This window comes from Podarcis erhardii, assembly GCF_964252035.2.
Source record: "Podarcis erhardii genome assembly, chromosome: 9".
In the NCBI taxonomy this organism is placed as follows: domain Eukaryota; kingdom Metazoa; phylum Chordata; class Lepidosauria; order Squamata; family Lacertidae; genus Podarcis; species Podarcis erhardii.
Window position 1 is genome coordinate 74,852,450 of NC_138512.1, and position 25,502 is coordinate 74,877,951.

General features: G+C 47.0%; 1 protein-coding gene and 1 long non-coding RNA gene across 2 annotated transcripts in view; both read right to left on the reverse strand.

The window, feature by feature from the left end:
• LOC309350495 overlaps positions 1 to 25,502 on the reverse strand; it is a 122,730-nt gene that overhangs the window by 69,785 nt on the left and 27,443 nt on the right. The window lies entirely within an intron of this gene.
• On the reverse strand, positions 6,395 to 21,799 carry MAVS (mitochondrial antiviral signaling protein). Its single transcript, XM_081876849.1, has 7 exons — positions 21,664 to 21,799; positions 19,578 to 19,707; positions 15,978 to 16,152; positions 14,747 to 14,991; positions 12,391 to 12,949; positions 10,264 to 10,574; positions 6,395 to 7,861 (listed from the first exon to the last, which is right to left on the reverse strand). Exons 2-7 carry the CDS (start codon positions 19,692 to 19,694, stop codon positions 7,184 to 7,186), a joined length of 2,085 nt encoding a protein of 694 aa, XP_081732975.1. The 5' UTR covers positions 19,695 to 19,707; positions 21,664 to 21,799; the 3' UTR covers positions 6,395 to 7,183.

Below are 25,502 nucleotides of genomic sequence, written 5' to 3' on the forward strand. Positions count from 1 at the left end.
TCAAAAAAGCTGAATGGGCACTTGGGGGGCAGCTTTCTGTGTTCCCAGACCTTTGAGCAAAATTTATAAGAAGTGATCCCATTCCCTTATAGGAATGTTCTTGCTGATTCAAATCCTCTTTCCTTATTTAGAGAGAGAAAAATAAAAATGTGAAGGCTGACTGCTTCCCTTACCCAGACCTGCAACTTGCTTCTTCCCACGTGTCTTGGCAACAAAAGAAGGGGCTTGTGGCATTCACCTGCTGAAGGGATTGGTACAAATATTTTGCAAGAAACCATTTCCCCAACCATTTCCGGTCTGCTAGCTTCTGGATAAATCGCCCCAAAGGACTTGAAGGATTGTGCAAAGGAGGGGAAAAATGAATTGTGGGTGCACTTTGCAGAATTGTGTAATATAGCTTTTAGAAATATGAATTTACAAAACTGTTTAAAAATAAGAGAAGGTGGAAGCGATACCTTGTGTAAATTTGCAACGTCCAGCTGGAAATAGTAATATGATTATCACATTATTATTATTTTAAATACTAGCTCTGTTTCTGTACTCTTAATAGTAGTCCAACACACAGGCAACTGGGACCTAAATTTTTTCCCACAGCTAGTCTTCATTCCAGGAAAACCTTTAGCGGCATAAATTTCGGCATGTCAGCCTGCACCGTTATACACATATGTCTGCATTATTCAGCTTATATTGGTGCAGAACATTCATTTATTTCATTGGTTTCCTTTACCACACAGCCATTTTTATTGCCTGACAATGCATGTTTGCTCAGAAGCAAATCCCACAGAGTTTCAGCAGGGCTTTTTCATTGCTGTGCTCCTAATGCTGCAATCCTACACGTGCTTAGATGGCAGTGCATCCCATTCATTCATATTGGGGATTATATTATATTAATTATATTATTTTGGGAAATAGGAGAAAATAGACATGAAAAGAGCTTTCCTAGTTTAGGGATGCCATATGTCTGAGTCTTCCTGGACACATCTGCGAATTGGGCTGCAAAATGGCATCCGGGTGGATTTTTGCTGAATGGGCAAAATATCCGAGAAAACCTGGGTGTATGGCAAGTAGGGTGGTTTTTTTGGTTGTTGTTTTTTATGCTTTAAAAATTCAGTAAAAACAAAAAAACAACAACGTATTTTTGGGGGGTGTTCCAGATTTGTCCAGATTTTCACTTTGGGGAATATGGCAACCCTATGAACTAAATATCTTTTCTTGAATTAAGAGAGAGCAAGCAGACATTCTGAAATATAGTCTTGAAAATGCTTGTTGCTGCCTCACTGACAGATTTAACTCCCCTCCCCTCCCATATTTCATAAATGTCCCTGCATAGATGTGCCCGTTAAGCTACTGACCCACTTACATAGATTATTGGGAATCACCACAACATTAGCTGAAACCTTCTGACTTGCTCCTTTTTCCTTTTTCCCTCCCTGACAATGCCGTTCAGTTTCCAAGAGTGCTGGTCTATCGGAGTCAGTATTTGTCTTGGAAGCCCGTTAACTGGGTCATCGTCTGGTTTTGCCGCTGATAAAATTACAAAAGTGGGTCACACAATACATAATAATACCAATAATAAATGCAGGAGCAGGCTAAGAAACTGCAGGTTCAACTCACAAAACACTGAGCTGTAACTAAACAACCAAAAAAACAAAAAAAAAACCCAACCCCTGCAGCCTGCTGAAATTCAGCTTTGCATTAGAAATCCAAACCATCTTGCAAAGATACAACTGCCCAGTGTGAAACAGGAACCCCATAAAAAAAGGAAATAGTATCTAGTCTCTGCTCAATGATTTTCATCATTCTCCGACTTCCTACTCAGAAATGTTGCTTTAAAATGTATTAAAAGTTTATTGCTGATTTTTACTTTGTTTTGAATGATTGTTTTTAACTGTTTTCACTGGTAATTTTGTTTTATTCTCTTTGTAAACCATTTGAGGTTTTTGTTTTACAATCGAGCAGTGTATAAATTTTATTCAATAAATCCACAGCTAGCATCATTGCCCCACTTCTGGAAAAGACAGTCCTGGAGTCTGCCACATCCCTTCTCAATTACACCGCTGGTCCTTAAAAGTTCTACAGAGAATGCATTGCCTGGTAAAATCTCAGATATAAACTGAAATAAAAGACGGCTGAGTAAATGAGGGCAGGACTTTAGTGCCCTTCAGAGTTCCTTGTGTCTCACTAAAGGACTTTATGGAAATGCTGGTGGTCAACAAAAGAGGTTTAAAGACTCTCTCAAGTCAAGGCAAATCTAAAAAAAATGTAGTATAAACACCAACAACGGGGAACCTCTGGCCTGCAAGCGCTCCAATTGGAGAACAGCCTTTACCAAAGGTGTCGTGGGCTTTGAAGACACTCGAACTCAGGATGAAAGGGAGAAACGTTCTAAGAGGAAGGCACATTTGGCAAACCCTCACCGTGATCAACTCCTGCCCAGAAACCCATGTCCCCACTGTGGAAGGACGTGTGGATCCAGAATTGGCCTCCACAGTCACTTACAGACTCACTGTTAAGACCGTGTTCATGGAAGACAATCTTGCTCGGCTACGAGTGATCACCAAAGAAGAAAAGCAAAAGCAAAATTGATGTTAACCGGTTACCTTTATTGTATAGTTTGAGCCTTTCTGTACACTGCTTAGAGAATAGGGTGTTAAATGGTATACAGCGGTACCTCAGGTTACAATTTAGGTTACAGACTCCGCTAACCCAGAAATATTACCTCGGGTTAAGAACTTTGCTTCAGGATGAGAACAGAAATCGCGCAGCGGCAGCGGGAGGCCCCATTAGCTAAAGTGGTGCTTCAGGTTAAGAACAGTTTCAGGTTAAGAACGGAGTTCCGGAACGAATTAAGTACTTAACCCGAGGTACCACTGTATAGTTACAGGTAGGTAGCCATGTTGGTCTGCCGTAGTCGAAACAAAATAAAAAAAATTCCTTCCAGTAGCACCTTAGAGACCAACTAAGTTTGTTATTGGTATGAGCTTTCGCGTGCATGCACACTTCTTCAGATAAATGGTATATAATTTGTTGAAATAAATGAATGAACGCTTGTGGGAACAGCAGGAGTGGATTCAGGACTTGGTTCTGGTACTGATCAGATTCCCAAGCTGAGCATCTGTTCAAAGGCATCCTTTTTCTCAGCTCTTAGGATCTGGCCACCTGGCTGAGCCACCATTTTGTAACCAGCTCTGGCTAATGGGAGTTTAGAGGTCTAGTTAAAAAAAATAAAATCTCACAAGATTGGAGTTGTGGCAGAGACAATATGAATGAGGCAGCTATCTTCCTAGGCCACTTGGCCACTACGGAAGATTAATTGCATTTTTAAGAAGGCATCTGGTGCAGTCCAAAACCATCAGAAGGGCAGCTCCGTTGACATCATCTGGCCCAGGAATCTTCTGGAAAAACTTCTCATCGAATGCTACCTGCAAAAAGAGTTAGGATGGAATTGCTCATGACTCTTGCTTACAAGCCTTTTCCTGGGAAAAGCAGAAATCCAACCGGACAAAAAGTTCAGAGAAGAGCACTTCTTTGCAACTGCCTCCTCGGGAAGAATTCCAAAAGCACGCAGAGAGAGGGAAACACTCTTATTTCTTTTATTAACAAAAAGTCTTAGTAGAACAAAAGACCCCTAAGCAATTTAACAAAGCAGGCTAAAATGTTCATTTAAAACGCCAACAGAAACAGAAACATTAAAAAGAAGCAACATAAAAAACAAATACAAAATAAAATCAGTAATTAAAAGAAAACACTAATTACACCTACTAAAATGTCAAGCCTGAGTAGGCATCCTAGAATAGGCTTTTAGCAGGCATTAAAAGCAGTACGGCGAAGGCACCCGCCTAATATCAACGGGCGGGGAGTTCCGAAGGGTAGGCTCTGCCACAATGAAAGACTGATTTCTTGCCTGCAAGAAACTAATCTTATGTAGCACTCGTAGAAATGGCAGTTCTGCACATCTAAGCAGTCAAGTGGGCACATATTCTGCTGCAAGCTAGATAGAATCAAGGCCTGAATGACAGGGCCACGCCAGCGTCCCATATTTCAGTTTGGTATTGCGAGAGGTATTTTGTTTTTCATTTTGTGCTTCTATGCTGCAAACTGCCCTGTGCTCTTTGGATGAAGGGCAATAAGTTTAATAAATAATAATTGTTAAGTTGTGGGTGAACATATCAGACGACACAGCTGTTCTTCAGACAGCTCTTGTTTATTCACAGGCCAGAACAGAACTGAACTGAAGGGTTCAGCCAACCTGCTTATGTAGAGCTCAACTACAAGCAACAGTAACAACTTTCTGTAACTATCCAATCACTGAACGTCACTTTCAATTCCTTATTTGCATATGTGGACCTGAGTGAAAACTATCTACAGTATCCCCCTGCTGGCCCAGGGTGAGAACTTCAGTACATAACAATAATGGGACTCCCCTCAGCCCCAGAAGGCTTCATAAGATTTCCAGATCAGGATGGCCCCTCCCTCTCAAACTGCACCCTTGCTTTCTTCAGTTCAGTAAATACTGAATTTCCCCATCCTGGGGCCCTGTCCATTGCTGCTGGTGGTGGGCTGTGTGTGGAATGCATCAGTGCACCAAGATGGGGTCACGAAGCTGCCAAAAAAAGCTTTCAGCTAATTTTTGTTTTTTTAAATTACCATGAGCAAGTGGAACGAACAGCATTTAAATGAACAAGTGGGGGAGGGGGCCAGTAAGAGGAATGGTGGTGGTATCTGGCTGCCTTGGGAGACGACAGAAGAATGCTCCTTTAGCGGTGAAGTCAAACCGCAGGAGAGTTCCAGCGCCTGCGTTTGCTGCCGATATGGGAGAGGCGTGTTTTATTGCAAGCAGGACAGATGAAGGCGTCCGGTTGTGCTGCTGTAGGTGCACCAGGGGGAACGGCGAGGCAGGATTTTTAAAAAAATGGTACAGTCTTACCTCATGTTACGTTTGCTTCATGTTACGTTTTTTTCAGGTTGCATCCCGCGGCGACCCAGAAGTACCGGAAAGGGTTACTTCCGGGTTTCGCCGCTCGCACAAAAGCAATCACGCTCTGTGCATGTGCACAAGCGCCAAATCACGCTGCGCACCTGCGCATATACGGCGCTTCAGGTTGCGGGCTTTTCATGTTGCGAACGGGCCTCCGGAACACAACCAGAGGTACCACTGTACAATCTGTTTTTTTCATAGAAAGGAAAACGGCAGGCCTGATAAAAAAGAAAGAATAGGCCGTTTCTAGGAAGGGGGAAAAGAGTGCAGTTGTGGGAACCATTTTGAAAAAATATTCAAAGTGCTGCTGTTAGCTTACTTTGCCCACTATGTGCCCAGTGCTCCACTTTCATCTGTGGAATGGGCACTTTTATGAGTGCCACGGGTTCGTCCCATACTTTTAGCCTTTTAGTACGGCAGCACTTGCCTTCTGTACCTCCCTGCCTTAATGCCAGGCAGGTGCCTTCGTTGTACACACACACAAATTGTATTTATTGTTACTATTATTGAATGCTTTATACCATTTTATACAAACCGCTTTAGAGTAGGGCTGGGCGGTATCTGGTTTCCAACATCGCAATATATCACCAGCTAAACGTTGTGATAGACCGATATATCACAACGTCTGAAATAAGGATGGAGCTATGTAGAGGCATTGGCTGGCTTCACAGTCTCTCCCAGGGATAGCAAATGTACAGATAGACATCATGATTCACACATATTGCCAGGTCAAAAATTATGAAACCACCGGAAGACGGAAAATATGAAAACAACGAGAAGAGGCAGATATGCTTCAGAGGTCCAGACTATGGGGAGCCCGGAAAAAATTAATAATTACAATTTGGATTACAATTTGGTCTTTTTTAAATTTTAGTTTCTTGTTTTTAATTGGATTATGATGTGGATATGTTGATTGGCTGTTTTTATTGAAAAATCAGTAAAATTGTTTTTTTAAAAAAATTATGAAACCAATAGTGTGGTATGGACTTGAAACCAGGTTTGGATTATATTATCGATGCATCGCCCAGTCCTACTTCAGAGGATTTTTTAAATCAAGCAACATAATTAATATTGCAACTTAAAAAATGCATTATGGCTGCCTCGCTTCTTCTCACCGATTTTGGCTTGCTGCTCTGCGGAGTCAGAGTATCATAGCCACCCTGGCTAGTGGCCATCAATGGCCCTCTCCCCCTTCATGAATTTGCCAACTACTCTTATAAGGTAAAGGTAAAGGGACCCCTGACCATTAGGTCCAGTCGTGGCCAACTCTGCGGTTACGGCGCTCATCTCACTTTATTAGCCCAGGGAGCCGGCGTACAGCTTCCAGGTCATGTGGCCAGCATGACTAAGCCGCTTCTGGCAAACCAGAGCAGCGCACGGAAATGCCGTTTACCTCCCCGTTTACCTATTTATCTGCTTGCACTTTGACGTGCTTTGGAACTGCTAGGTTGGCAGGAGCAGGGACCGAGCAACGGGAGCTCACCCCATCGCGGGGATTCGAACTGCTGACCTTCTGATCAGCAAGTCCTAGGCTCTGTGGTTTAACCCACAGCGCCACCCAACTACTCTTGTAAAGCCACCCATATCAGGGGCCACCACTGGGAGTAGGTTACATGTGCTCCATCAAGAGAAGCCCTATTCTCTTAAGAGGTATGCCAGGGCAGAGCAGAGGAAGCGTGCAGGAAGGCAACTGGTGAACGGCGAATACTTGCCGTGAGCATCGCGCGACGCCCGTGGAGGAAGTGGATTCAAACAGAAGCAAAACTCTGCGTGGAATTGTGTTTGCATAGAATGCAAGGGGAGGGGGCTACCTGTCGGGGGCAGAACCATCCCCCAAAATGGGTCACACCTGTTGCTCTGTCTCTTGCCTTTGTACAGTAGGTAACAGAGCCACTCGCAAGGCAGAGATAATCTATTCACACACAGACCTTCCCCCATCAATTCTCGATCCAAAGGCATTATTATTCCAGTTCAAGGAGACATTCCAGACATGAAAGAGCATTCAACGAGGGTACAGAAGAGGGTCAACAGTCTTTATGGGTCACATAAAGAGGTCCTGGGGGTCGTATTTGGCCTAGGAGTCAACTCTTGATATAGAGGCACTGAGTGAGGAGGGATGGCGATCTTAACGCTTGCCCGGGAACAAATCGATCTATTTGGATGCCCAGGAATTCTTCTACTTTTCTTGCCTCCCTCCCCAGATTCCTATTTCTTCTTGTAAAGTGCAAATGCCACCACTGCCACCACCACGGCACACCCTGCGAGGAGCCATGGATAACTGCGTGAAGTCAATGGTGCATCGCCTCTCTCGCTGGGGAGGGAATCCCTCGCACTTTTGGTGCGGGGCCTGGCGCTTTTGACCGGCCGCTGCCTGTCCTTCGAGAGGGGCGAGGCACCCGGGGATTGTTCGCCAGGGCTGCCCGGCAAACCAGGGGCTCCTTCGAGATCCACGCTAGGGCTCTCCTCCATTTTGAAGGTGAAGGTTCGGATGGAACCATCACCGTCCTGGTGGTTGCCGCGTGAAAGCTGACGGGAAGCGTCGCGGGCTCCACCACTGCCCAGAACAGCGACGTCGGCTGGACCAGAGCGTCTGTCTTCGGATGAGCTGGGATTGCTGATCATCAAAGGGTCACTGCCCTCAGAAAAATCGCTAAAGCGAAGCCTGTCTGACCTCCCTGAATACGCAGGATTTGTCTCTTTTTCACTCAGCTGCTGATCAGGTGATCCTGCTGCGTTTACACTCTGTACTGAATGCAGAACGCCCGGTTTGCAGGGTTCGTCGTCGTCATGATTGGTAGAGAAGACACTGTAATCTCTGGGACGGCAAAAGACTTTGTTCGTACTCGGCCTTGAATCTCCACTCACAGCAGAGGGCTGGATCACCTGCAGGAGACAAGACAATAGGTAAGAAAAACCCACCTACACACTTCTTTGCCTGCCTTCCTCCCTCCGTCCAACCCCCCCAATGATTCACCATTCAGTACTCATCCCACAAGAGTTTTGGGATTCCTGCACTGCAGGGGTTCGGAGTAGAGGGCCCCGGCCCAGGTCCCTTGCAACTCTCTGATTCCATGCATTCAGATGCGTAGCAAGGGATTTGTAGCACGTGGCTGGGACAGTCCAATCAGATTAATAATAATACAGGGGTACCTTGGGTTAAGAACTTAATTCATTCCAGAGGTCCGTTCTTAACCTGAAACTGTTCTTAACCTGAGGTACCACTTTAGCTAATGGGGCCTCCTGCTGCTGCCACTGCGCGATTTCTGTTCTCATCCTGAAGCAAAGTTCTTAACTCGAGGTACTATTTCTGGGTTAGCAGAGTCTGTAACCTGAAGCATCTGTAACCTGAAGCATCTGTAACCCGAGGTACCACTGTAACAATAATAATAATATGCAATCCCTGGCTTATTATTATTAGAAAACAACAACTACCAGACTTTTAGAAAACATTTGAAGGCAGCCCTGTTTAGGGAAGCTTTTAATGTTTGATGCATTACTGTATTTTAATATTCCGTTGGAAGCCGCCCAGAGTGGCTGGGGAAGCCCAGCCAGATGGGCAGGGTATAAATAAATTGTTGTTGTTGTTCATAGAATCATAGAGTTGGAAGAGACCACAAGGGCCATCGAGTCCAACCCCCTGCCAAGCAGGAAACACCATCAGAGCACTCCTGACATATGGTTGTCAAGCCTCTGCTTAAAGACCTCCAAAGAAGGAGACTCCACCACACTCCTTGGCAGCAAATTCCACGGTCAAACAGCTCTTACTGTCAGGAAGTTCTTCCTAATGTTTAGGTGGAATCTTTTTTCTTGTAGTTTGGAACCATTGCTCTGTGTCCGCTTCTCTGGAGCAGCAGAAGACAACCTTTCTCCCTCCTCTATGTGACATCCTTTTATATATTTGAACATTGTTGTTGTTGTGGTTGTTACTCTTCTTCTTCTTCTTCTTCTTCTTCTTCTTCTTCTTCTTCAGTGGAAGCATCTGAGATAGCAGGACCTCTAGAGCAGGGGGAGCCAGGTATTTTTTTAAGCTGCCACTACTGCAGAACGCAGGGGCCAAACGGCTTGCAGGAGCAGATTACTGGCAACATGTTACTCTGCTGCTAGGAGAGCTGTATTGGTTGCAAATTTGCTAGTTCAAGGCGAATCCACAAATTCACAAACAACCCGGGCCCCAAAGTGCCTTCAGGACTGTCTGATTCCTTATGCTCCACCTACACCAGGGGTAGGCAACCTAAGGCCCGGGGGAAGGATGCGGCCCAATCGCCTTCTCAATCCGGCCTGCGGACAGTCCGGGAATCAGCGTGTTTTCACATGAGTAGAATGTGTCCTTTTTTAAAAAACCCATCTCTGGGTTATTTGTGGGGCATAGGATTCCGTTCATTTTTATTTATTTTTTTCAAAATATAGTCTGGCCCGCCACTTGGTCTGAGTGATGGTGGACCGGCCCATGGCTGAAAAAGGTTGCCGACCCCTGACCTACACCACCAAGCTCCTCTGATAGGGTATGATGGCCTGAACCGGAGGAATCCCAGCCTGCACAGGAGTCCCCGCCTCCAGGATCGGCTGAGCCGGGGCAGGGGCTTGAATCTGAAGGGCCCTCACCTGTGCTGGATCCTCAGGAGCAGACACCAGCTGAATCCGCTCTGGCTCCGGAGGTGACTTGAGGACCCATTGCCTGCAGGTGCTCCTCTCCCAGCCCTGTCAGGGGAAGGTGAGGTTGCCTCTGGGTCCAGTAACCCTCCAGCCTCTCCGGAGCTGCAGAGGCTCAGGGCAGAGAGGCGGAGGGAACTAAGTTCTCGCAGGAGGAGTGCTCGCCTTCAGGCCAGGAGAGAGGAGTCACCTGTGGGCCGGGACCGCCCTAGGCCTCAGAGGAGATAAATGCCAGTCAGCCCAGTCCCAGGTTGTGGGAGCAACATCGTTGGTTACCTGTTCCTACCGGCACCCTGTCCTGCTTTCTGCCAGAGTTCCTGACCTCACTCCCTACCTTGGACCCCGCTTCAGACTCGGACCACGCCGCACGGTAACCCCCTTGGGACCAGCACATGGGGTGCTTTTGGTGGCTTCCTACACCCCTGAGATCTGCTTGGCCTTCTCTAGGGGATCAGGTGCCCAGTGATGGGGACAGGTTGACAGGTGAGCTGCTGTCGGTCAGAGCAGGCTAGGCGCTCAAGTGGGGAGATGGACTCCTCGTTTCCCAATTTCCCCGGCCTTTCCCTTTTCGTTCCCCGTGACCAGCTGCAATGCCGCCGCAAGCTCCGCACCCCCAGAAGCGTGGAACAGCTTACCTCTTCTGGCGCCACCTTGTAGGCGGCTGTGACAGTCAAACCCCCACCATGAATGGGAGTTTTAGACGCGTCGCTTGGAGCAGCCGAAAGCCAGGGAGACGAGTTAGGTGGGATCACGTCGGTGGAGGAGGAACCGTCGAAGTCGGAAGGCGGAGGTCGACTCTGCCGTAAAGGTGTAGCGCTGGGCGTGGAGTGAGTCTGTCCTCTGTTTGAAGGGCTACCGAGGAACTGGGAGCTGCCAGAGGGAGGGCTGTCAAGAAAATCTGCTTTTGAGGGGAGGGGGGCAGCAACCTTCACAGGAATGCGGGGACCTGCATGAAAACAACGCCTGCAATCATTCATCAGCACATGGGGTGGTGCCCATCAGGGTGGATAAAAACCAATAATTTTTTTAAAATAAAAAATAAAAAAAAATCAGATTTTTGGGGTTTAAATTGGATTTTTAAAATAAAATGCTTTGGGAGGAAAAATCTTTCTATAGATGGTTTCCTATTTTAATTACATTGCAGTCGGAAGGAAATAAGGATTTGTTTTATGTTTTTCATGTGTGCTAAAACTCAGTCTGTTTAAAACAAACAAAAAACACAAAAAAACCCCACCGTTTAACCAAGTCAGTTAACAAACATGGATACATATGCTATTGTTTTAGTTAAATTGTTTAAATTGTTATTAAGGAAATGATTATTTTCCTCCTTCCAATAAAGTACAGCAGAAAAGTTGTCCAAATATAAACAGTTAACTTATGAAACCTCACTATAATTTCATAATTATCAGTCTATGTATTTCTAATAGTATAACCAAATCAGTAATTTTTGATATAACTGTAAAAACTACTCTGAAAATTTATTATTCCAAAAATGAAAGCTTCATCTGGTTGTAAATATTAAGATTATACCAGCAAGAATGAGTCTTTCAGTAAAAAAAAAAATAAAAAAAAAATGATGTAAATCAAATCTCACTGTCTAGTGATTTAAATCAAGTCTTACTGACTAGTGATTTAAATCAATTTGATTGAAATCAAATCCACCATGGTGCACATGCTATGTTTTATATGCGCAGGAAGAGCAAGTAGCCATGTGGCTTTAGACACAGAATTTGGCTCCTGGGCACCTGTGCTTTCATGGAGGAGAACCATGCACCAAACCTCCTGTCAAGTTTATAGTCCTCATGGTTGGGAAGACAGGACTGAGAGTGCGGCTGAAATCCTAGAATCGATGCTGATCGAGGTGGTTTCGAACAGCCAAGACAGCAGAGCTTCAGGACTTTAAAACACTGGTTCCCCCACCCAACAACTAGGGAAAAGAACAGAAAACCATGCAAAAAAGGAGGCTCTGGAAATTGTCCTGGACGCGGGTGGTGCTGTGGTGTAAATCCACCCCCATCGTCTAGCCCGACACTGAGGTCCAGCACCAAGGGCTCCTGGCAGTTCCCTCCCTGCGAGAAGCGAAGCTACAGGAAACCAGGAGGAGAGACTTCTTGGTGGCGGCACCCGCCCTGTGGAACGCCCTCCCATCAGATATCAAAGAAATAAACAACTATCTGACATTTAGAAAACATCTGAAGACAGCCCTGTTTAAGGAAGTTTTTAATGACTGATGTTTTAATATATTTTTAATATTTGGTTGGAAGCTGCCCACAGTGGCTGGGAAAACCCAGCCAGATGGGCAGGGTGGGTATGTATGTATGTATGTATGTATGTATAAATAAATATTATTATTATTATTATTATTATTATTATTATTATTATTATTATTATTGCCGCATGGGACTCAGACCTGTTGAATGGTTTCTTTCAATTTTAGGTTTCATTATTGTTTCGCAAGATGTGTATGTCTTTAAAGGGCCAGAGCAAATAACATGACCTAGTTTTACAGCTGTGAAACAGTATAGTAGCTGCTGTTATGTTAATTAACCTGTTGGGTATAGTATATACCCAGAGCAGCATGTAGCTCTCTCAGTACCCTGGCGAATGGGTCACACTTACTGATATATTGTAATTTAGTGTAAAAGGAGTTTTTGCTTTTGTTACTGAAATCTAGCAAAAGTTATTTTGCATTCCTTGAACGTGTGGTCTCCCCAGCACGCTTTCTGCAGCGCAACTGCTCTGCAAAATAACCACGTCCTTACCTCTTCCCGGGCCATTTCCAGACAGGCAGTCTGTTGGGCTCGCTCCAAACCCCACTGGGGCAGAGGGGGCGCGTCCATCTCCTTTCTCCTGGCGCCCCAGGCCTACTCCCTGCTCTGCATCGAACTGCCTTTGCAGGAGGAGAGGGCTGCCTACGTCCTCTGGACCGTCCAGCACATCCTCGTTGTGATAGCCCCGCAAGGCCTGGATCTTCTGCTCCCGCAGGGATGCCTTGCCTTCATGCCCCGAAGCCAGCGGGGAGCTGCTGTCAGGAGAGGAGTAGTAATCTTCCACTGGCTGGTTCCCAGGCGTTCCGGGATCAGGAGGGGCAGCCAGCCCTGGCAAAACGGCACTGTCGATGGGATGGTTCCTGTTCCCAAAATAGCCGTTCTTCACGCAAACAGGGCGGGGCTGGCGGCCGTCCCACTTCTGCACCGAAGGACCCGCGTCGGGCCTTGAGGATGCTGGTGTGTTGCTTGGCAAAACCCCTCCAGGTGCCTCTCCAAGGCTCGGAATGGCCTGGGCATCCTCAGCAGGAGCAGCTACAACATTGCCTCTGGTCTGAAAAGAACAAATCATAGACTCATGGAATTGTACAGTTAGATGGGAACCCCAAAGGTCTTCTAGCCCGGCCCCTCGCAATGGAGGGATCTGTTGGGCTACTGCCAGGAGACAGGGGCATTTGGCAGGCCCCCCAAGCTTGCTCCAGCCACTGGCCGGCAGCCGGACGATCTCCGGTACAGCACCAATCAATCAGCGACTTGAGCCTCAGTAGCCCCCTGAAGCTACCGAGCACGCTAATTAGAGTGAGTAAATCTCCACAACGGAAGTGGCGGACAGAGATGTGTGTAAGCATAAGCGTTTATTCAGCATAGTTCAGGAACAAAGGATAAAACATGTCTGCTTCCCTTCGTGTCCAGCAAAACAGCAGTAACACAAAAGCTACCATAGTTTTCGCTCTATTAGACACACCAGACGATTGGACGCACCTAGTTTTTAGGGGAGGAAAACAAGAAATAAGAAAGGGAATAAGAGGGAGCACTCCGCCATCTTCGCTTACGAGGCTTTGCAGGGCTAAACCTGAAACCAAGAGAGCAAGCGGGATCTGTGCAAGCGGGATCTGTGCAAGCTTACTGGCTTTCCTCCCGCAAGAGCCGCACGCTCTTTAAAGGGAGCACGGCTCCTGGGGGCTTTTCTGGGAGGTGGGGGAAGGGACAGAGCCGTGTGCTCTGTCCCTTCCCCCACCTCCCGCAAAAGCCAGGGATAGCCACATGACACCTCCGCAGGGGAGCGGGATGAAGGCTCCCCGCTCCCCTGCAGAGACTTCATCCCGTACAGCTTCCGGGTCATGTGGCCAGCATGAGTAAGGCGCTTCTGGCGAACCAGAGCCGCGCACGGAAACGCCGTTTACCTTCCCGTCGGAGTGGGTTAAACCACAGAGCCTAGGGCTTGCCGATCAGAAGGTCAGCGGTTCGAATTCCCGCAATGGGGTGAGCTCCCATTGCTCGGTCCCTGCTCCTGCCAACCTAGCAGTTCGAAAGCACCTCAAAGTACAAGTAGATAAATAGGTACCACTCCGGCAGGAAGGTAAACGGCATTTCCATGCGCTGCTCTGGTTCGCCAGAAGCGGCTTAGTCATGCTGGCCACATAACCTGTACGCTGTACACCGGCTCCCTCGGCCAATAAAGCAAGATGAGCGCCACAACGCCCAGAGTTGGTCATGACTGGATCTAATGGTCAGGGGTCCCTTTACCTTTAAAGGAGAGTTGTAAAAACTTAAAAACACTAGCAGGACTGAAGTAACTCCTACAGTGTAGATAAGATGTGAGAAGATAAAATACGCGAGTGGGTTTAATAAAGGATACCATCTGAAGTCACAAGCTTGGCAGAGCAAAAAGATGTACCGTATTTTTCGCTCTACAAGACGCACTTTTCCCTCCTAAAAGGAAGGGGAAATGTGTGTGCGTCTTATGGAGCGAATGCAGGCTGCGCAGCTATCCCAGAAGCCAGAACAGCAAGAGGGATTGCTGCTTTCACTGCGCAGCGATCCCTCTTGCTGTTCTGGCTTCTGGGATTCAGAATACTTTTTTCTTGTTTTCCTCCTCCAAAAACTAGGTGCGTCTTGTGGTCTGGTGCGTCTTATAGAGCAAAAAAATACGGTGTATGTTGTTTAAAGTATGATAAGAAAGAATATGTAAAGAAAATAATAAAAATTTATGGGGTGGGGAAGACAGTGGTGGTAGACTCTCCTTCTTTGGAAGTTTTTGAGCAGAGGTCGGACTAGATGACCTTTGGGTCCCTTCTAACTCTACGATTCTATGAAAGGCAAGGGAAGAGCAACCAATCTTAGGCTTTACCTCAGGGCTCCGAAGGAGACGTTCAGTTTCTTGAACAGGAGTGCTGTAATCAGGCATGTCTTCAGAGGCTGCATTAGTGGCGAAGTGGGATGGGTCTGAGACGCCTGTGGGCAACGGGGGCTGGACTCCACCACAGACTGGCAGGGGCACGTCAGAAGAGGGTGGGCTGGGCTTCATGGCTGGCACCTGGGAGCTATTCACCACAGCTGGTGAGGCAGCAACTGCCGGCACATTGCTTCGAGGGGCTGGAGGAGGAAGACACACCAGCAGCACAGAGGTTAATTTCTTTTTCCTTTATTTCCAAATAGCGATTACTGAATTTTAATAGCAAACAGGATTTTAAAATAAAATAGAAAGAAAGAAAGAAAGAAAGAAAGAAGAGAAAAGTTGTCACAGTTGCCAATAAGGAATTACAGTGAAGAAGAAGAAGAAGATGAAGAAGAAGAAGAGGAGGAGGAGGAGGAGGAGGCGGAGGAGTTTGGATTTGATACCCTGCCTTTCACTCCCTTTAAGGAGTCTCAAAGCGGCTAACATTCTCCTTTCCCTTCCTCCCCCACAACAAACACTCTTTGGGGTGATTGGGGCTGAGAGACTTCAGAGAAGTGTGACTGGCCCAAGGTCACCCAGCAGCTGCAGGTGGAGGAGCAGAGACGCGAACCCAGTTCACCAGATTACGAGACTACCGCTCTTAACCACTACACCACACCGGCTCTCAGTGCTACCTCAGGTTAAGAACTTAATTCGTTCCGGAGGTCCATTCTTAACCTGAGGTACCACTTTAGCTAATGGGGCCTCCCGCTGCCGCCACACGATTTCTGTTCTCATCCTGAAGAAAAGTTCTTAACCCGAGGTACTATTTCTGGGTTAGCGGAGTCTGTAACCTGAAGCGTCTGTAACCTGAAGCGTCTGTAACCCGAGGTACCACTGTATAGGGTGCAGCTATGTGATTTACAGAGTCAATAATAAAGCAATCCAAGAGGAAAAGGATATGTGGTCTATTATTACACGGGGTTCTATGGTCTAGACTCTAAATCAAAACAACTGCAATTTTTTTGCCCCCGAAAAAGAAGACCACCAATTTACACATTCATTCATTTGGATTATATACTGCCCTTTTGCAAAGCTGACGATCTCCATTATTGCTCTTAAGAAGCAAAATAATAATAATAATAATAATAATAATAATAATAATAATAATAAATTAAATGCAAAAGGCGGAAGGGCAACTTACGGAGCCGCCAACGGTCGTAAACTTCCCTGATTTCATTTGCCAGCTCGCTTTGGTTCTGGTCCTCGAGAGCGTTGATGAGGAGCGTCACCCAGCCCCTCCTCGTCCGGAGGTGCTGAAACAGCTCCCACACAGTCAGGTCATTCCCTCGCATTAAGCATTCACTTTTAATTTCTTGCTGTGGAAATGGGGGAACATGAAAATGCTAAGCTCAGGAACGAGGGGGTGGGGGGAGAAAGAGAGACAGAACAGCATCACCGAAGCCCTGGGAAGGTTTAAAATTGGGATTCCCATGGCAACATGCTAGCAAGTTCCCAGCTTGGTCTCCAGCCAGCATCTCCAGACCAGAGCTCTCAACTTGGAGTTGGATGGATGCGTGTGAGAAGTGCTGTTCTGGATCCGACCAAAGGCCCATACAGCCCAGTATCCTGTTCTCACAGTGGCCAGCCGGATGCCTTTGGAAAGCCCAAACGTCAGACCCGAGGGTGACAGCAACCGGTATCCAGGAGGCAAATTGCTTCTGACACAGTCGCTATTGCTAGCTTCCTCCTCCATGAATCTGTCTAAGCCTCTTTGAAAGCTGTCCAAGTTGTGGCCGTCGCTACGTCTCAGAAAGCCACAGGAATGGTTTAGACATGCCTGTCCCACAGTTAAGAAAAACCCTCCCACAATTAACTGTCAAATAGCTATGGTAATAATGAGAATCACGGGTTTGCAACGTAATTTGGGTGCCTGCATAAGCACAGACACACCTGCTACCTTGCTATACCCAGAGCAACTTTACAACTGCTTCAAAACAAGTCTGTGCTGCTGATGGGGAAGCCTGAGCTGAACAGAATGAAAAGGTAATGTATCAATACATCACACGGGGCTGGTTTGAGGGCTAGAGCACAATGGCGCCTTCACCCAGTGGCATATCGCAAATGGAGGGTGAAACTTCCACCACTCATGAGTTTCTCTGCCACCAGTGCCCAGCTGTGGAGACAGAGCATTGCCGTCCAGGTATGTATTTTAGCGCACTGTTTTGTGAAGTATTCTCTACATTTCCCCCATGCTTTTTGAAACTCTTGTCTAGTGTGAGCTCTCATTGCCTCTGTTAATCTAGCCAGTTCAATATACTCTAACAGTTTATCTTGCCATTTCTTTTTTGTTGGCAGTTCCTTTTTTCCAGTTTTTAGCAATTAGGATCCTTGCCGCTCCTGTGGCATAGAGGAATATTTTCTGATCCTCTCTTGCTATACCTGTGTCCGTTATCCCTAGTAGAAAAGCTTCTGTATTTTTCATAAAGTTATACGTAAAACATTTTTTTAAGCTCGTCATACACTGTGTTCCACTGTGTTTGGAAGTCCTCCCCGACAGTGAACACAGACGGGGAAGACTTCCTGTCATACCTGCTCTGGAGCATCCTACCCCTGTGTGTGACCAGGTAGATGGGCGTGACCCTAGCAGACCCTATAAAGGCGCTAATCATGCAACCATCTCCCTCTCTTGCTCTTTTGGCCCTTTGGCTCTTGCACCTGCTCTTTTGCCATCTTCCTTCTGCTGGCTCTTAGCCAGCAGCACATGGCTCATCCTTACGGAGGATGGAAGCCACAAGGTGGAAAGTCTGAGGCCGAGCTCAGACTTCTTTTCTCTACACAAGTACCTGCAACTACAAGATAAAGGCTGCCTTCAGGACAATACTGTGAACTGAATGTAAGTAAACTTCACCATTCCTTTTAAAAGAAGACTGTCGTGTCATTATTGTTTTTAAGAGGGAACTATCCAATCTGGACAAGCCAGACTGGATTGCTCAACTCAAATGATTCTAACGAATCAATCAATCAACTTGTTTCCACCAATTTGCAATGGGAATGTGCTCTGCTACTAGCTCACATGCCTAAGTGAGGAAGGATATAGCTCGGCTTCTAATACCATCCTTCCAGACATTCTTATCAAAAAGCTGGTGGAACTAGACCTTTCTTCTACCATGTGTGACTGGATTAAAGACTTTCTGAGGGATCAGACACAAAAAGTGAGGATTGGGCCTGTTACATCTACCTCCCTGAAGCTCAGCACTGGCACCCCACAGGGATGTGTGATGAGTCCCTACCTGTACTCATTGTATACATATGGCTGTATTTCATCTGCTCCATCTACTGCAAATATTAAGTTTGCAGATGATACTACCATAATGGGTCTAATTACAGGTGGAGATGAATCAGCGTACAGAGGGGAGGTTCAAAAAGTATCTACATGGTGCCTACAGAATAACTTGCACCTAAATATTAGCAGGGACGCAGGTGGCGCTGTGGGTAAAACCTCAGTGCCTAGGACTTGCTGATTGTAAGGTCGGCAGTTCGAATCCCCGCGGCAGGGTGAGCTCCCTTCGTTCGGTCCCAGCTCCTGCCCACCTAGCAGTTTGAAAGCACCCTTAAGTGCAGGTAGATAAATAGGTACCGCTGTATAGCGGGAAGGTAAACGGCATTTCCGTGTGCGGCGCTGGTGCTGGCTCGCCAGAGCACCTTCGTCACGCTGAAGGTGTGTCTTCGGGCACCCAGAAGTGTCTTCGGGCAGCGCCAGCACCCAGCCTCTTGAGCGAGATGAGCGTGCAACACTGAGCCCGCTAGATGACATCGCAAGGAATCGATGTCTTAGGAGAGCGAGAAAAATTCTCAGGGACAATTCACACCCCGGCCGGCACCTCTTTAATCTTCTACCCTCGGGCAGGAGATATAGAAGTATAATCAGTCATACCAACAAGCTAAAACCAGTTTCTGTCCGTGAGCCGTTAGGCTGCTGAACAGAAAATAATATAGTGCAACTGACTTTCAGGGTTGGTATGTTGTGCGACAAGCACACAGAGTGCAATGAGATTGAGTGTTTGTGAGGAGGGGAGGCTCGGTTCATTTCACTGTACTGTACATTAACAATAAAGGTGTTATTATTATATATTTAATCAATATATCCTTGTCAGCATCGCCCTTGAGCCAGTGCCACCAACTGGACTCATCCACTCAGCCCCGACTGGGCTAGGCGAGCTGGGTAGCACTTCCAGAGACCACCTTCTGGACCAGGAACAGGTCAAAGTGCTGTGGACTCACAGCTTAGAGTTGTGAGCACCGGATTCACTTCCACAAGAAGACAGTCGTTGCACAGCAGAGTATAGCAGAGCATAAACGACCCGGAGAGCAGCTCTGTAGAATATCTTCTTTATTCTATCTACAACTATAATACACAACTATATACAGAGCTAAATGAGGTCTAAACAAAAAATGCTGAACTGCACTGAGTGTCTGCACCTGCTCTTAGCAGCAACCTTATCTATACACACAATCTCTCTCTAACACTCAGTCTCTCTCTCTCTCCCCCCCCCCCGACACTTTGATGTGAGGCTGGAGCGGAATAAGTAGAGAGCAGAAACCGCCCCCTCCTCTCTGGAGAATCAGCAGAGAACATCAGCAGATTCTTGGATATGGGAGGGGTGAAATCTCCTCAATCCTCTCCTATTATCCACAACATTTCTACAGCCTAAAGACACTACCCTGGACATACTCTCAAGGGGCAGCTCCCCAGTCCAAACACTGGCACCAACAAGAGGAGGGAAATCAGGGGGAAAGTTACCTTGTCTATTTCAGTGAGGCAGCTGAGATAGTCCAGCATCTGAAGGACGCGGATGCATCGGAAGTTGCGCTGGTGGGCCCTGATGTATTCCTCCACTTTATCCTCAGCAAACCCCATGTTCAGTCAGCACCTAGAACCAGGAGAATCACAGACAGAACTGTAGAGTTGGGAAAGGCCACAATACGATATGATAATGATACCATAATCTTTATTGTCATTGTCCCATACAGAACAACGAAACTGAAAAAAATCTACATCAGACATTCAAAAACCAACATGCCTGCCATGCCAGCCTGGTTAACCCCCTAAAAACTCTGATACCCTATAAGTAAATACAATATACTCCCATACAGACTACCTTAAAAGGTAAAGGGACCCCTGACCATTAGGTCCAGTCGTGGCAGACTCTGGGGTTGCGGCGCTCATCTCGCTTTATTAGCCCAGGGAGCTGGCGAACAGCTTCCGGGTCATGTGGCCAGCATGACTAAGCCGCTTCTGGCAAACCAGAGCAGCGCACGGAAATGCCGTTTACCTTCCCGCCTGAGCGGTACCTATTTCTCTACTTGCACTTTGATGTGCTTTTGAACTGCTTAGAGATACTGCTTTGAGACTATCTTACACTGTGTTTAAAACCAAAATCGCATCTGGATAGAAACTGTTTCTCAGGCACCTAGTCCTAGTCTTTAAAACCCTGCACCTTCTTTCCAGAAGGCAGAAGCTGAAAGAGATCATTTCCGGGGTGTCATCTAGTCCAACCCCCCACTTTGTCCAATGTGGGACTCAAATCAAGAACTCTGGGATTTAGAGTGTCGTGCTCCAGCAACTGAGCTATCTTTGAAAGAAGCTGCTCATATCTCACAAAGGGGCTCCAGATTGCAGCGGGAGATGGGCAGGGGCTGTCCAAAAGGCAGTGTTAGAAACTCAGATATACAAGCTAGGCGCCAAATGGCTCCTTAAACCAAGGTTGCAGTCGCCAAAACGGAATGTCTAGTTGCCATTTTCGGACAAGATGGATCTCAAGTCTTCTTTTTAAAAATGATGGACCGGTTGTGATTTGCTTCTCAGTTAAACATCTGGCTAGTTCAAATGACAACCTTGAGCTAAGTTAAGAACTTTGATCTTCACTCCTGGGGCAAGTTCTGGGACCTCTGGAACTTCTCACCACTGGGTGAAGCAGGGGCACGTAACAGTTTATTTGCAATGCTAGAAAAGAAATCATCCGGAAAGCTTCACAAATTCTGCCCCCACCTCCAGGAAGTGGAAGAAAAGAGAAATGCAATTCCCAGCAGTTTGGGGGTTTGTTTGTTTTTTAAAGAACAGTTAGTTAGACCCAAAATAAGTACAGTTCAAGCAGACAGAGAAAATCGAGGTTTTTCTTATGCACGGACTTAAATTTGAGACATCCAGATGGAGCCTGTGCTTGCTGGCATTCTGGTTAAAACGTCCCAGTTACGGTACTGGGAATAACTACTTCCTGCACGCGCAATCGGGAATACCTTTCTGCCCATTTCTCTGCAAGCAGTATATACACCCGCCGCATTATGCAAGATGGGTAAAGGCACACCCCCGTTGCTACCTTCCCGGTGCAGCGCGAACTTATGAATGTCTACTCAGAAGTAAGTCTACCGAGTCCTACGGCACTTGCTCCCAGGTTCGGGTTGCATCCTGAGCCACGCTTTGAGTTGAATGCGGGTGGGTGAGGTGAGAGGTAGAGGTCAGCCAGGACCCTGGGAGGGGTTAATGACCCGCGGTCGCCCGAACAGGCCTCTTATCTATTCCCACGGCCCCGTCTCGCTGGAAATCCCCGCTGGAAATTCCCAATGTCGAAAAACGCAAACAGCCTCCTTGCATTACCCCCCACTGCAGCGCACTGCATATCCACAGCGGAAAGTGGCGATGCATGACGGGGCAGGAAACCCCCGCTCTCTTGTCTTAGGCCCTGCCCGGCAAAGTGAGCCCGGAAGAGGGGAAAGTGGGAGTTTATATATGGCGGGGCCCAAAAAAATAAAAATAAATCCGAAAACTCTCCAAGTCGAGGAAAGAGTTGCATGCAAAGGAAGGCGGCTCGGCACGCCTCTTTGCTTACCTGGTCTCCACGCGCTTCCAGAGGAAGAATCCGGATTCAGAAGAAAGGAAGTGCAGGCGCTGGGAAGTTAGCAGCAGGCGACTCAGCAAGAACAGCTGCCTTAGGCCGGCCCTCGGCGGCGCGCGCAGATTCCCGGGGATCGTTCTAAGCCCGCCCCGCGCCTGCCTCCGATTGGTCGTTCGGCTTCCGCTCTGCGCTGCTTGTCAAATCCGTTTGGAATGTTGTTGTTTAGTCGTTTAGTCGTGTCCGACTCTTTGTGACCCCCTGGACCAGAGCACGCCAGGCACTCCTGTCTTCCACTGCCTCCCGCAGTTTGGTCAAACTCATGCTGGTAGCTTCAAGAACACTGTCCCACCATCTCGTCCTCTGTCGTCCCCTTCTCCTTGTGCCCTCCATCTTTCCCAACATCAGGGTCTTTTCCAGGGAGTCTTCTCTTCTCATGAGGTGGCCAAAGTCTTGGAGCCTCAGCTTCAGGATCTGTCCTTCCAGGGAGCACTCAGGGCTGATTTCCTTCAGAATGGATCGGTTTGATCTTCTTGCAGTCCATGGGACTCTCAAGAGTCTCCTCCAGCACCAGAATTCAAAATTCAAAGCATCAATTCTTCGGCGATCAGCCTTCTTTATGGTCCAGCTCTCACTTCCATACTTCACTACTGGGAAAACCATAGCTTTAACTATACGGACCTTTGTTGGCAAGGTGATGTCTCTGCTTTTTAAGATGCTGTCTACGTTTGTCAATGCTTTTCTCCCAAGAAGCAGGCGTCTTTTAATTTCGTGGCTGCTGTCACCATCTGCAGTGATCATGGAGCCCAAGAAAGTAAAATCTCTTGCTGCCTCCATTTCTTCCCCTTCTATTTGCCGGGAGGTGATGGGCCCAGTGGCTATGATCTTCCCTTTTTTTGCTGCCAACACACAGCCATTTCTAGGGCATCAGACAAAGGGGCCACCCAGTCACAATCTTCCCTTCTATTCTGATACACATTGCATTGCATTTCTAGTCCTGATTTCTAAGTTTATACTGATGCATATAAATTAGCAGCTGTCCGTCGCATGCAAATAGCTGTCCCATTTTGGGGCAGGGAGGGAGTGAGCGATATATAAGCAGCCACCGACCTGCCCTGCTATGGACGGAAAACGACTCATGCAAACCCTTTCCCACAAGCAAACCTGCCCACACTGCACACAGAGGAACTTCCTTTGCGGGCTGCAGCTCGACCCCCGTGCAGTGCCCGATTTATGTACTGTCAGTGGCGGAGCTTGATGCTCCAGCACCGGGGGGGGGGGGGGCGGGGAGCAGACGGGGTGGTGCCCAGCACGGGCGGGGGGCAGCCGCGATGGCACCCCACCGGGATTGCACTGCCAGGAGCAGTGCGCTCACCCCGCAGTCCTCTTCCTCTGCCAGTGTGTACAGTGGTATCTCTAGTTGTGGACACGATCCATTTTGGGGTGCCGCTCGCACCCCGAAAAGTCTGCAACTAGAGCGGCGCTTCTGCGCAAGCACAGAGCGCAATAGAACACTTCTGCGCATGCGCAAAGTGCGCAGAATGCTTCTGAGCGTGCGGCAAAACCCAGAAGTATACACTTCCGGGTTTGCCACGTGCGCAAGTCGAATAGATGCAACATGAACCTAATGCAACATGAGATTAGACTGTATAGGCTAAGTATTCGGTATAGGCTTTATAGACTGTATAGGCTGAAGCCTAGGTAGGTCCTCTAAATCTAGGGAGCCTCTGCAGCCCATCTGCCCCCCCCCCAGGGGGCAGTCTCTCCTCTCCCAAAATTGCATTCTAATCTAGTGGGTCCCAATTTGAAACTCTAGGGCGCAATTTGAAAATTTTTTGTGGGGACCTAGTTCACAGCCAAAGTCTGCAGAATCTTAGAGATATAAATCTGTGTGCTAGGTCATTTTCACAGGGTCAGCAAAGCCCTTCAGATATCAGGCCTGTTATTGAGTTCTTGTGCAAGTTTGTACAGTTCACTTCTGGATTTTTTAAAGAGAAGATTTTGATGAGCTTGAGAAACAAGCAAAAGCCACCTTGCCAAATGTTAACTACAAAATAAGGAGACAAAGAGGTTGGGAACAGCAAAGAAATGACAGAAGTTCACCTGATGCCTTAGATATACTTTATTTGAGAGTTAAGTTTAGGATAAAATCCTTTTCCCTATATTAGATGCACTTGAAGCCAATTTAAAAAGAAGTACTGTATACAGTGATGTTACACAATTGTTTTTTTCCATTCTTGCTGATAGCATCTAAGCAAGAAATTCAGCACGGTGTTGAACTGTTGATGGAAGCATACCCAAAAAATATTGACCTGAAACTTATTGATGAACTTTTGCACTTTCACCTGTACGTGAGACAAAGCCATAGGCTTACGGCAGAGCTTTATCAAATTATATACAAGGAAAAAAATCAGATGGCCTTTCCTAATGTGGAGGCAATTTTGCAGCTATTTCCTAGCTTTATGGTCACTAACTGCTTGGAAGAGAGTTTTTCAAGACTCAAAAGAATTAAAAGTGAATTAAGGGCCACAATGTCTCAAGAGAGGTTGTCTACACTGAGCATTCTGTACATTGAAAGTGACAAACTTAGACAAACAAATTTTGATGAAGTTTTGTGATGTCCTTTAGAGGAGAAATTGTGAACTGCAGAATTTTAAATACCCATCCTCATTCAATTTTGTTTATAACCCTCTTCAATTGTCTTCTAGTCGTGAGGGTAGGGGATTGGGAGGGGCCTCACAAGTGGAGCAGCCTAGGGTCTCTCGTCATCTAAATCTGGCCCTGCCCCTGTGCATGCTTCCTCTTCTTCAGCCCCTTGTTTTCTCCCAAGAAAAGTGAGCAGGGGATCGCTTAAATAAGTAAATAAAAATTCTGAGTAACATCAGTTTGCATTTCTTAGTACAGAAAGTATTGATCTGATGTGTAGAGATCTTCCCTGTCCTAATTAATTCAAGAGGGTTCTGGAAGCGTCTCTGTGTGAAAGAAACAAGTAGAAACTTCATGATGTTTGGGTTATCTCTTCAGAGAAGCTGAGTACAGCTGGCTTAAACTGGTCCTGTTATCTGTCAAGGTCATGCTGACTATACAGTCATACCTTGTGTTGCGTTCCGCTCTTGTTATGGACTTTCAGCTTACGAATGCAGCCAACCTGGAAGTGTTTACTTTCGGGTTCGCTGCCTGTGCATGCGCAGAAGCGATCTGTCGCTTTGCACATGCGCAGAAGTGCTCAACCGCACTGTGCACATGCGCAGAAGAGGTGCTCTAGTTGCAGACCAAAATGGATTAAGTCCGCAACTAGAGGTACCACTGTAATAGGCCAGAAGGAGCCTAGGTTTCACTTCCTCTTTCAATCTCTCTTCCTTCTGGTGTGGTGTTCTGTACATAGTACGCTTAGTGTTAAGGTTTAGACTTGTTATAAGTTATTGTAAGTTTGAGAATGTCTCCAGCCAGCCTCCGGCCAGTGCGCATTCCCAGGGGCCACCCACGTGGTGGTGTGTCTGTTTTTCTGTCTGTCTTTCTGTTTGTTTAACCACCGCTACCCTGCTCCGTTCCGAAATCGTGAAATCAGCAACTGCAACCTCAGATATGCAGATGACACAACATTGATGGCAGAAAGTGAGGAGGAATTAAAGAACCTTTTAATGAGGGTGAAAGAGGAGAGCGCAAAATATGGTTTGAAGCTCAGCATCAAAAAAAGGAAGATCATGGCCACTGGGCCCATCACCACCTGGCAAATAGAAGGGGGGGAAATGGAGGCAGTGGGAGATTTTACTTTCTTGGGCTCCATGATCACTGCAGATGGTGACAGCAGCCACGAAATTAAAAGACGCCTGCTT